Raw genomic sequence first — 13,822 nt, forward strand, 5'->3', positions numbered from 1 at the left:
CCTGCCTTCCTGTCTCGGTATCGGTTCCTCATTCCCTTACTGGCCTTCCTTGTCTTCCCAAATAAACTACGAGCTCATAAACCTTTATGTCAAGGCCTGCTTCTGGGAAAATTTAAGCTAACACAACATGATAAGGAGTGCTAGGAAGGGGTTCAGATGTTTTAGATAAAAGTAATTTTGTGACTGATCACCTTGACCGGAAGGGAAAAAATGAAGGGGAGGTGAGAGAGAGTAGAGGCAGCAACATCAGAGAGGAGAGACTTGCTAGAGTCTAAAGAACGATGATAAAGACTGAACTAAGGCAGCAGGGGTTCGGAGGGTGGAGATAGGTTTGGAGGTACTGCAGAGATTTTATGGGAGTAGATGGGGAGGCAGTAGGATTGAGGTTGGGGGTGGTGGGCTGAGAGGGAATGGTTAAAGGAACAACAGAAGACCAAGAGAAGGGGTTATCCATTCCAGGAGGGAAGAATTAATCAACTGTGCCAAGAGCTTCAGAGATGACACCACAGTCAGTGCCTCTATTGGATTGGGAAACTTTGAATCATAATAACCTTCTGCAAAATCACCTTTCATCCAGAAGGATGGGGCTAAAACTCTGATTGAAGCAAATTAGAAATAGATGATATGAACAAGTGATTATAAGCCAGTTTTTGGAAGAACTTGGCTATGAGAGGAAGGAGGAGCAAGAAAGTGATGGTTCATGGAAGGAGGCTTAAAGTCACAGAGGACATTTTTAAAGGCAAGGATGGGTTGAGCTGATGTATAGACTACAGTGATAGAACAAGTACAGGCAAAAAGGCTGAAAATATACCATTAGTAGTATAAGGTCTTTGTTCTGGAAGAGATAGAGGGGGGCGAAAGCATGAACACAGCAAGGAGTTTAACCTCACCCTGTCAAGTTAAAGAGAAATTGTTCATATGCCAGACACATGAGAGAATGGAGGAAGTCAGGAAGCTAGTGTAAGAGAAATGGCATCTTCGAAATCGTTCTTCTGGTATTTCGATAGGCATCCCTGAGAATTCTCATTTATGTTGGAAGTCAGTGTCTTTGTAGATGCGACCCTAGGTCTTCAGCTGTGTGCTGCAGAAACAGAAGGGGGATATAACCAAAGATTGGGAGTAGGGAAAGAAGGAAGCCAATTTAGAAAATGGGTCTGTAAAGTTTATGATGCTAATGATTTTTAAACATTTTTGGAAGCAATGGAAAGAAGAATGCAAAGAAAATGAGTTTATTTTCTAAATGCTTTTTTGTTGTTGTTTTGAAATTACCATTTGCTAATTTCATCTAAATTGTGTCACCTAAATTTCCCATATTTTGAAAATATGAAGACCACGTTATATATGTAGATTACTACTTATCACTCCAACAGCAAACAAGTCAATGAATGTTCTAAGTTTTAATGAGGCAGGTCATTACTTTACACCAACTTACTATCTTCTCTAAACTCTACCCAAGATGTGCACACTGATCACCCTAATATCCACCCCTTCTGCAAAAATAGACCCAGAGCTCTCAATATTAATCCTAAATATAGCTCTGCTTGACCTCTGTCTGCTACGTGTAGGCTTAGCAGATTTTAGTTTTTCAGATCTTCTTTTTGGTATCTAATTTCCTAAAGTCCAAGAGACAGCTGTCTGGGGCCCAAGAGCTAAGGTGATGAACATGCAGATATCAAGGAAATGGTCTTCTTACAGCAACAGCTCCGTTTAGATCTGAGCATTTCCTCATTCTTGTCTGACAGAAGAGCTTCGTGAGCTCTACAATATGTGCTGAATTCAGACATGTTCTTTCTTACCGATGGGGGTGGTTAGGGTTAACTTCCTTAGCCTGCTTAAATTTAAGTAAGACAAGATCTAATTGAAGTAATTTCCAGGTTCTAGTAGTCTGACATTTTGACTCTGTATCCTGCAGAAAAACAGGACATACAGATATTTGTAAATTACAATAATGGAAACTAGTAAAACTTTTTTTTTTTTTTAAAGCATTCAGAGAGGGCTTGTTTTTATTTCTGGGCAACGATGCTTTCTATTTTAGCCATCGTTTCCTCATCAGTCTAAGAAAAGTAAGCGTTTTGTCTTCTCTTGCAGTTGGGGTTTCTCATATGAGTATGCTCCTTTTCTGCATAGTAGAACAGGAAGCACAGTTGACTGGTTGACTTCCTTCATTCAGCATCTGCTTGGCTAAAGTTTGGACTTCATAAAACGGGTTGAATCTTTGTGACCCTAGTGATATTGAAGATGAAGCAATTAACCACTTACTTCAAACTATGTTAACAGTGAATCCCAGCAATTTTAACACTGGACACTTTCCCACCCTGAATTATGGAGGAAGACAAATCTACACAGTAGAATATTGGTGATGAGCCAGGGTCAAATTGGGTCATTTAGGACACGAAGTGGACAGCTCAATTTCTAGAACAGAGTATTTGTAATAACACTGGGTGCTTTATATCAGTGTTGTCGAGTGGCTAAACTAGCAATTTGCAATGATTTCCAACTTGGAGTACTAAAATGTTGTTTGATTTTCTGACCTGCTCTGTCACTTCTATATTCCATGTGGCATTTTTGCATTTTACTAAGTGACTTTATACTTACAAGTGAGTTTAGCTAAGCAACTACATACCACTGTACTTGCAGATTTTCTTTTTCTTTAAGTTACCTAAAAACCCTCTAATTTGCCTTAAAGGCAGTTTTGGAAATCATTGCATTAGAAATAGAGAACTGTGAGGAGTCCTAGGGACCATCTGGTCCTCGTTCTTATTTTAGAGATAAGGAAACAGGCCAAAAGAGGTGAAATGAACTGCCTAAAATCAAATATCTAGTTACTTGTTGTACTGATTTTGAAATGGTTGTCAATGTTCTTGCTCCTTGTGTCCACATCCATTGCAATGTGACTTTGGAGCTTCTTCCGTTAAAAGGAGGCATCTCCTTCCCCACACCTTGAACCTGGGCTTGCATTTTGACTTCTTTTGGCTGACAGAATGCAGAAGAAATAAGGTACCGTTTCTGCTACAATAGATAACTAACACATAATTTATTTTATTTTACTCTTTAACTCCCTGAGTAGTCCAGAAAATCAGCAGTACTCAAAAAAAAATTTTTTTTTCTCCACTCTCGCTTCCAGCTACTTGGCAAATTTTCAAATATTTGCTTTCTTTGCTTGTATATTGTATAATTTCTCTTACATCTTCTACCTCATGAAGCTTTTTAAGTGTATTCTTTTCTGGTTTGAGTTTTTAGGAACATCTTTAGCTGAGGTGAAATTTTGGACTATGCTTTGGGCATTACTTTATGGCACAAAATTTTAATCCACTTAACAGCTTTCAGCACATGTATTTTGTTGGCAGGCAGGTGATGCTGTCAGCTATGTCCATACCAGCTGGCAAATTGCAGCAAACAAGTAACTCTTGAAATGAATGAGAAAATATCTTTAACCAACGGGGAGGTCAACTAGCTGTGTCTGATAAATTTCAGTTCTTTGTTACCTGAAGCTATTCACATTAGCATAAGACATTATCATATGCGTGGCCTGAATAGAATCATATTATCTGAAATCTTCTGTTTTGGGTGGCTTACTCATTGTTATCTGGGGGGCAGTATGAGGTAATAAAATGAGCACTGAACTTTATGATTAGGACTCCCGCGTTCATATTCTAGATCATCTGCACATTAGCTGTGTCCCTTCGGGAAAGTCACTTCTCTTAAATCCAGTTCTTTTAATTTTAGTTTCCAATTTACTTAGGTTTTTTGTTTGTTTGTATGAGAATAAGGTGAGGCATGCAAACCATTTTGTAAGCTGCAAACTGCAACCTCTCATCTCTAGTCCTCTGAGCTCTACACATTTTTCTTCTGCATATTGGACAGTCTCCGCTGGGTGTCCCACATCTAAGATCCATCTCCACATGCACTGCTCAAGCTTATATTTTCTCCTGACTTCTGAAATTCTATTACTTGGTACTCACATCTTGCCATTATCCAGGTTTCAAATCTCCAAATAAGTTTTTGGTGACTCTCTCTTATTTATTCCTTGTAAGGAATGTATTCATTTATTTATCCAGCAAATGTTATTTATCTTTACTGCTTACATATATTATGTTATTATGTTATATATCTTTACTGTTTATATATATCTTTACTGCTCTTGCATACTTCCCTTCTTCCAGTCTCATTCCAGTGTTTCAAACCAGAGTTTGCTCCATCTTATCTCTCTGTTTCAAACTCTACTCGTCTTGATCTGGCATCCATCTTGGATCTCTCAGCCTAGACCTTGACCAGATTTGATTCCTTCTCTCTTAGTCTTTTTTCTAGCTCCAGTCACTCCTGTCTCTTGTCTCTGGTAAGAACACCTTGTTCCTAGTCTGTGTCCTTTGGGACCTGTCTCCTACCCCCAATAGCTAGCGGAGACACTTATCCAATTTGTTCCCACTCCCATCTCCCTGATAGAAGAGACTCAGACACTCTAAGTGACACTGAAGGTGTTACCTAATTTTAATCAACATGTTCTCATTTATAAAATCAGAGGGATTCCGACTACCTCACTAGGCCACCATGAAATGAGGTAACACATATGACTGACAGAGTGGAAGCCCTCACAACCTAAGAGTTCTTCCCAAGGACCTGGTTATGATTGCACAATGCCAGACACAATGCTCCCTATCTGACGAATCAAAATAAAAGCAGCTTAGAATCGAATTAGGGAGACGAGAATGAAATGTTTAATACCATTTGTGTATATAGATAAAATACGAAATGCAGCGTAGGTGGTTAAGTACAAAGTGGAAAGGTAAGAAGTGTGAAATAGGGTTACTCAAGGAAGACAAGCAGGCAGTGACTTGTAAAGAAACTAATAGATGTGAACTGGTGAGAAGACAGAGGAGGGTGTGGTAGGGGTGGAGAATGACATAGGAAAATACTGGAGAACAAAACAGTGTGACATTGTGCTGCTAGCCTGATAAAATGAGAGGATGGGTTTTATGTTAAAGGTCATGTTCAGAGTGGTAGAGTCGTACCAGTCACAGTCGCCTTAAACTCCTGTCCTAGGGGGCGCCTGGGTGGCTCAGTGGGTTAAAGCCTCTGCCTTCGGCTCAGGTCATGATCCCAGGGTCCTGGGATCAAGCCCCACGTCAGGCTCTCTGTTCTACAGGAAGCCTGCTTCCTCCTATCTGTCTGCCTCTCTGTCTACTTGTGATCTCTGTCTGTCAAATAAATAAATAAAATCTAAAAAAAAAAAAAAAAATTCCTGTCCTAGTAACAGAAATATATGTGAGCCAGTGTTTCCAGGAATATCCAAATTTTATTTCCAATAAAAGCTGTGTATTTTGTTGTGTCCTTAGGAACTTAATGAATTTGTAAATTCTTTGATTTATATTAAACAAGTGGTCTCTAAGCCCACTTTCAAATGCATTATTTTAAGTGTCAAATAATTTTGTGGAGAGAAAATTTGACTGCATTTAAGCAACTATCCTTCCAAGGGAGGTTTCCTGTGTTTTATTTATGAACATTAATTGCCTTCCCTTTCTGTGTGAATTGGGCTAGAAAATCGCAAATGTAAAAGTCTTTGGGTTTGTCTAATCCAAGCCCTGCATATTTTACAAATGAGGAGCAGAGAGAGAGAGGTTAAATACCTTTCACAAGGTCATAGTTAGACAGTAGCCAAAATGAAATTTAAACTTCTGTCTAGATTTTCAAACTAATGCTTTAAAAAATTACTAAGGACCTCGGATAGCCAAGGCAATATCAAAGACAAAGAGCACTGCTGGAGTATATTCACCACCAAATAACGAGACTTGCTCTAAAGCTATTGTAATTAAGAAAGTATAAATATTGGCACAAAGACCAATGGAATGTGATAAAGATTCCAGAAGTGTATCCCCACTGAAATAGTGCCTTGATAAGAGATGGTATGGATGCCACTGTATATCAATAGGGAATCAATGATCTTCCCAATAGACAGTGCTGGATCTATTGGCTATAGCAATGGAAAGCAAACCAAACAACAAAACAAAACAAAACAAAAAAACCCTCCTTGACTCCTACCTTACACCCAGCACAGAAATTAACTTGAGATAGATCACAAACAATAGATATGAAAACTAAATCAATCAAACTTCCGGAATAAAACATGATGAATAGTCTCTTAACCAAGACACCAAAGTCACTAACCAAAAAATGATAATAATGAATAAACTAAATTTAATTGCTTAATTAATTAATAACCTAAGAACTTCTATTTATTAACTGATAGCATTAAAAGGATAAAAAGTCAAGCCACAGGCTGGTAAAAGATTTTTTTAATATTACATCTCTATATATTTGTCAAAGTTCTCATTAACAGAGGATAAAGAATGCTTACAAATAAATAAGAAAAAAGCAGGTAACTTAAGAATGGCTTAAAATTTGAACAGATATGTCAGCATCAAAATGGCTAACAAACATGAAAAATAGCTCATCCTTGTTAAAAACTGTGCCATACACCGGCACAGTTGAAATTAAGAAAACTAACAATGCCAAGTTTTGATGATGATATAAAAGGACTGAAATTCTTCACTGCTGATAGGAGTATAAATGGGTACAATCACTTTAGAAAATTATTTGCTAGTATCTACCAAAACTAACCATATACCTAACCTATGACCCAATTTTCCACTCTTAGTTGTATATCAAAGAGGAATGTATGCAGATAACCACCAAAAGACCACTGTATGGATGTTCAGAGGAGCTTCATTCATAACAGTGGAAATGAAAAACAAAAAACAAAAACCACCCATTGCCCATCAATAGTACATGGGTCAATAAATTATGGAATATTTACATAATGGAAGACCACACTATAATGAAGAAGAACAAATTACAGCATGGATGAATGTCCCAGACATAATGTTGAATAACAAATCAGATCTACATTAAAATTTAAAAAAAAAAGTGGAACTAATATATGATGATAGAAGTTAGAATAGTAGTTACCTTGGAAAGGGGTGAAGAGGGTATTCCCTTGGTGGGGGAAGTGGATATGAGGTAGCCTTCTGAACACTGGGGGCTTGATCTGATCCTGGTAGCTGTTGCATGAGTGGGTGTATGCAAAAATGTATTGAGCTGTATTATAGACTTAGAGCTTACCATGTGAATCCTATATCTTAGTTTTTCAAGATCGACAATGATGTTATTCCCTGAACCAAATAATTCACCATTAAGAAATCTTGGAGAACATTTGCCTTATTTCTTTAGGGCTAGTAAATGCTTGAAATATTTGCTGTTGTCATCCAACTGCCATAGCTCCCAGTCCTTGACTCGTCATGGTACGCATAGGTCATAATGATATTTTTATGGCGGACTAACACTGTCCATAGCCAGAGGATACAGGCCCAGAATGACTAGACCCTCTAGGGCCTAGTGTCTGGTGGCCTGGAAGCATATCAGTATTTTGGTTTGGCCAAGTCTATGAAAATCTAGGCTATTTTAGCATTATCAAACCACCCATTGGCATAAAGGCAAATACAGTCAGATTGTTCTCAATAACAATACACAAAGGCTACATAAGCAAAAGGAGAAGTTCAACAGGCAGACATTGACAGCCCTTTCATGGCATGTATTTTTCTTGATCCTAAATTTGAACTATGCCTAAAGCAAAGAGATATGACGTGAAACAGGCATGTGCACTTCCTAGTGTCACCACATCTTTTAATGGAAAAGTATTTCAGTTTGGGATGGACAAAAGCAGTCTTCCAGAGTCATCAGTGCCACGTACCTAGTATGGAGTGCTCTCTGAGGCTAGTGATCAGGGCTGCTCTGGAAATCTGTTGCGCAGAAGATAAGAGTTGTATTTGCTTTTCTCTATCCATATCTTCTGTATTAAATTAAAACTCTAAAACTACTAATTTTAAAAAATGATGATTTTATTTGTAGTCATAAAGCATTTTTTAAATTGGTTACATTTTTTTTCATTGAGTTTACTTTTGTCTGTTATTTTTAAACTCTAATTTATTCCAGTTTGCTTACAAAGTTTTTTTTTTTCATTTTATTTTATTTCTTTTCGGTGTTCCAGAATTCATTGTTTATGCACCACACCCAGGGCTCCATGCAATACGTGCCCTCCATAATACCCACCACAAGGCTCACCCAGCCCCCCCACCCCTTTCCCCTCCAAAACCCTCAGTTTGTTTCTCTCCCTCTCCAATCACAAAGTTTTAAAGTCGTCTTTTATTCATTGCAGTTTTCTACAGAAATTTGAAAAAAAAGATGAAGAATCTTAAGATTATCCAATTCTAGGACATATGCTCTTTTGAACTTTCTAAAAGCTTATTCCTTGTCAAATTCTACTTTGGTAGCAAGAAACATTAAAAACCTTTACCAAATAAAGATTGAAGTCTCAGCACTGCAAAATCAACACACTTCTGTAAACCTTTATCTAATATACATGGCTTTCCCTGAAAATCAGTCCCTGAAAAGGCAAAATACTTTATTTTCTATAACAAAAATGTGTATACTGTTAGAGTTCTCACTCTCCTTCTCTTCTCTCTCTCTTAACTCTCTCTCTCCCCCTTTCTTTCATTGATACTGGATGCTTACATTTGGGAAAACAATGTTATCTCAGTTGACTAGCTAATAGTTATGACAAATAAATGAATAATCTCTGTGAGTGATTTCCAAAATGTAGGTATTTTCATGTTCTACTATTCTAATTATGCCTCCTTAAAATATGTCACTTTAAGTTTGTGCTTTGTTTATGAAATTTTAGAAATAGGTGAGATAATAATGATTATTTATTAAGCTAAGACACTTCTTTGCAATGCAAGGACTGTATGATTTATAATTATTTCCATTTCATTTAAGGAAGTGCCTCCTGGAGATACGTTGGGGTCTCAGAATTGTCTATAGGATAATTTCATGCAGCAGTCCACAAGATTTGAATACAAACATTAGATTTATCTCTCTAGCTTGAAGGATTTTTCCTCCCCACCCCAAGTCTAGTTTAACCATTTTCCCTGCTCTGAAGCATCTATCCCAAGTGTCATGAGCCAGAGAGACTTTAGAATCCTCCAGATCAGAGCTTCCCAGCTGGCGTGCAGTGACATGCAGAGACGCCAGGAAGGGCTATGGATGTGCTGAGATATCATCTCCTTGGAACCTGAAGTGACTGGAGGAGCCTTGAAGAAACTTCCATGTGCTTTTGTGTGTGTGCTGTTCTATGAAATATGGTTAGAAAACCTTATTCTACCTCTTTTGTTTTGTAGATGAAGAATTGAAAACCCTTTGAGTTTTGAAGGCTTTGTGAGAGGGTTCCTTAGTTCTAAGGCTAGGTGCAGAATCCAAATCTTGTGGCTTTTGCTCTGATGCACTTTGGCCACGACACACTTCCTTTCTTTCTTTTTGGGTGAGACAGTAAAATTTAGTGGCTGCTCTTGGTAAGCACTTTTATTGGAAGGAGCAACCAAACTAATTCATAACAGTTTGCTGAATTCTTACTGAAATTCACTTTATATACATTGGTATCAACTCATGTAAGAAGACGTTAGGACAGATTCTATTATCACTTTTTTATAGAAGTGGAAATTGGCATTCAGAGAAGTTAAGTGACTTGTCAACGATTTCATAGTAAGTTACTGAATTCAACTGCAGATCTGTCTGGCTCCGGAGCTTATGCTCTTTGCACACTATCATGATAACTACCTGTTGGAATGAAAAGTAATTGTCATCTCTATAACATAACAGAAATTCTGCCTGCAGAGTAGATAGATAAAAGATAGTTAATTTTCAGTATATGAGAAGAGAAGGAGAGAAGAGTAGAAAATAGGGGCATTCCCTGTGCCTACCAGGACTTAATCTCCTCTCTTACTTGGCGGTGACTTTGGGGGAGTGCATGTCCTGGTACAATTCCTTGAAGATCTTTTACAAAAAGAATCTTAGGATATTTTATTGTTTTTATTGCTTCTTCCAGGCACATGACTCGGGAAATTTTCAAGTTGAAGAAAAGTATAGAGAGACAAATTTTTACAGTATTATCTTTAGAATCTGCCTATGGTAACAAGTTAGTGGCAAAGAAGAGAGAAAGACAGACAGGAAGAAAAGAAGAGAAAGAGAAGTTCTAGACTAAAGGGACATAAGAGACATGAAACCCAAAGTGACATGTGATCTTTTTTTATTTGGATCCTGATTCAAATGGTGCAAATATAAGAAAAGATCCTTTGTTCTTCTTCTTAAGATTATTGGAGCATTTAATTATGGAAAATGTTTTGACTATCTTGGCACATAGTAGACCACTTAGTGGCTTAAAACAATTTATTTTCCCACAATTTTGGAGTCAGGTCAGGTCTTTCAGAGATGTCTCTCTGCCCCTTCGCTATAACTAGGGTTCCTCATCTGGGACTTGAGGACTTACTTCCAGGATTGGCCTCACCCAATAGGAGTAGCTAGCACCTGGGTGCTGGTCATCAACTTGGAGAGCAGCTGTTCTTGGTTGGAGCTGTTGCTAGAACCCCTTATGTTCCTTCATAGAGGTCTCTTCTCTGCTGCTTGGGCTTCTTCACAATAGGACAGCTGGCAGTCCTCCTAAAGGCTAAGTTTAGATCTGGCGCAGTGATATCTCTTCCATATTCCATTGATCAGTGTAGTCACAGCTTCAGACCACATTCAAGGAATTGGAGAAATAGACTCCATCTCTCTATGGGGGGAATGACATGGGGAGGTATTTGAAGTTATCAATGAGTAATTTTAAAGTGTAGCAATGGCACTCTGATTGTCTAAGAAAATGTCAAAAAAATTTTAGAGATACAAAGTAAATTGTGTAGGAATGAAATGACATGATGTCTGAGGTTTCAAATACTTGCACAGGAAGGAAAAATGGTAAGAATAAATGAGATTGATTTAGGAACTGTTATAATATCTTGATAATTTTTAAATATAGGTGATAGGAATATGGAGGGATTAGTGAACTCCACTTTTGAGTTCATATGAAAAGCTCATCATCAATTTTGTTAAATACCCAGACTTGAAATAGTATTATAGTTCCTAAAAGAGATTCAAAGTTCTAGTCTCATCTGGTTTCGATTTTGATTAAATTTTAATATCTCATCTTCTCAGAACACACTGTAAATAATACTCCCCCAAAGTACTAACTTGGGAAAGCATGCAGAATGGAGACTCTTATAAGGGTGCTGTGGAAGCTATTGGGAAGAATAATAGAGGGCAGTCAAACACAGAAGACTGCTTGACAATGGTGCTGATGGTTTACTTTTTTCATCTGAAAGTCACCATGGGAGAACTTCGTGATTTGAGGTCCTACATCCGTCTTCAGAACATGAAGGGAAGGCAGCGAAACTGTAGAAAGTTACCATGGCTGACCTCACTGACCCTTGGCATCAATTGTCAATGCACAGACCAGTCCTTTTTTTGAGAAGAGTAACTTGAGGAAGCATTCTCAGATATGTAGTCTGTTACTTGGAATTCAAAGCATTTTTAACTCACAGCACTCTAAGAGCTGAAGGTGCCAATGTAGTTCTCCAGGCTTTCCTGATTAAAGAACAAGGGACAACTGGAGATGCCTTTTCTGAGGGTATTAGAAATAAATGTAATTTAAAGAAAAATAAGCCCAGGACTGGCTGAAGAAGCAGTGTATTTGCAAGGTGAAAATTGAACTTCCCAGCAATTCCACATCTGGATATGTGCTCAAAAGAATTGAAAGCAGGGATACAAATAGAGATTTGTGTAGCCTTGTTTATCGAGGCATTATTTACAAAAGCCAAAAGGTAGAAGCAACCCAAGTGTCCATCAACAGATGAATGGATAAACAAAAGGAGGTATATACATTCAACGAATATTAAAAGTCTTAAAAAAGAAGGAAATTCTGTCAGATCCTACAACATGGGTGAGCCTCAAAGACATTAATGCTAAGAGAAATAAACTAGTCACCAAAGGACAAATATTGTATGATTTTACTTAAATGAAGTGCCTAGTAGAAAAGCGAAATTCACAGAGACAGAATGAAGAATGACAGATGCCCAGGGGCTGGTGGGGAGGGAGGAGTGGGAAGTTAGTGTTTAATAGGTCCAGAGTTTCACTTTTTCCAAGACGAAAGAGTTCTGGTGATGGATGGTGGTAATGGTTAATGACAATGTGAATGTATTTAATGCCACCAAACTGTACATTGTAAAACAGTTACAATGGTAAATTGTTATGTCTAGTTTACCACTATAAAAAGTACTTATTTCACTATCTTGCCTTATTAAAAAAAAAAAAAAATTTTTTTTTTTTTTTTTTTAAATTAATGGAAGGAAATAGAGGGATGGAGAGGCACACACGGGACACAGCTTCAACCTACCACCTTTGAAGGGAAGGTGATATTTTATATTGAAGGATGGTCTTTTCTTTTTTGTTTTTCCCGAGATTTGCTTTATCTTTTCAATTTAGTTAGCTAGGTCTATGATGGTTTTCACTGCAGTTTTCCTTCAGACTTTAGTACTATCATTGCCACCTGTGAAATCTGTTTACACAGAACATGGTATGTCTCATCCTCTCATTTGAGTAGCAGACTTCCTCATTAATTTAGAGAATTGTTTGTTCAATAAAGACCTATCTCATTTGATCCTGGTCTCTGAATCCCCTGGATTATGGCAGGGATTTTACTCTATAATCATCTCCCATGAGAACTGCCCTACAGCTGTGAAGCCAAGAGAGAGCTACAAGGGGTGATCATATGCTCGTAGGCACAGCAACAAGGGACCGGAGCCTACCAAAATGAATCTCTTCTGCTTTTCACTGGTGAGTTTCTTTACATGCATCATTGATATCCTCATTTTTATTTTACTATATCAATGAAAAGGAATGGAGTTCAGGTATACTCTAAACTTCCTATGTGGTAATTAATTAATACATTTAGGGTCTCATAAAAAAGTCCACATCAAAAAGAAGAAAATGTTGTTTTTATTAAAGCACTTAAGCCAACTCTATTCAGATGCAAATAACTAAACTATATATACATATATATGTATACATATATATATTTATCAAAACAATGACTAGTTATTTAACATTTTGATGCTGAATGCCTTTTTTATGCTGAATTTCTAAGAATGATATGTAAACAGTATTTTTGAGGAACTATTTTCTTCTATTTATTGTAAATATGGGAAAGATTTTTGCAAAATGTGCTGCATTTGGGTTACTTGCTTTGCTTTGAGACATCCTAGGAATCAAAGTTTCTTCTTTACTGTGTGAGTAATGAATTCCGTCTAATGTTGGCTTTGTCAAACTACCATGGAGGCAGCCTCCTGAGTTACACAGTACTGTAAATGCGAGGTACAATAGATTATTCCAATCCTGCAGATGTACTCATTCAAGGGTATAAGCACTTCTCAAATTCTTTTTTACATTATTGCTTTTTTTTTTTTTTTTTTAAGTTTAGCCTGAAGTGGATCAGTGAAAGTTAGCAGGTAGTCATAGATCTGGAAATACTTTATAACTCTAACCTGCAATTATGACCATCTGCCAATGCTAAAAATGGATTTCAAAAATAATTTTATTCATTTCTCTCTGTGTTTACAGCAGGACATTATGCCTATTCTTTGGTTTTTCAAGATGTGGATGGGAGATCCCTGTCATTTGTGGGAATAAAATGGTTTACTTTGATGTTTGTTTTCCTTCCAAATTGCAAATAAGATTAACATAAGTGCCAGAGATGGTGCTGACATAGGTTGTAATACCTAAACAGGAGGCGTTTTCAGCCAAGATAAGGGATTTAATCTTGGAGCATCTTGAAAAATAAAATGCAGTTGTGAGTTGTGGCAAGCTGAATCATCGAGTTCTGATTGCCTTTATAGTCCCAATTTAC

General features: G+C 37.3%; 1 protein-coding gene across 1 annotated transcript in view; it reads left to right on the forward strand.

Annotated features, from left to right (window-relative positions):
- Positions 1–12,729: 12,729 nt before the first annotated feature.
- Positions 12,730–13,822, forward strand: part of SAMSN1 (SAM domain, SH3 domain and nuclear localization signals 1) — a 143,978-nt gene continuing 142,885 nt past the window's right edge. Inside the window, exon 1 of the mRNA XM_044251109.1 lies at positions 12,730–12,753. Within this exon, the coding sequence (XP_044107044.1) occupies positions 12,730–12,753 (24 nt within the window). The remainder of the gene's footprint in view (positions 12,754–13,822) is intronic.

The sequence above is a fragment of the Neovison vison genome, chromosome 6, assembly GCF_020171115.1.
Source record: "Neovison vison isolate M4711 chromosome 6, ASM_NN_V1, whole genome shotgun sequence".
NCBI classification, from domain to species: domain Eukaryota; kingdom Metazoa; phylum Chordata; class Mammalia; order Carnivora; family Mustelidae; genus Neogale; species Neogale vison.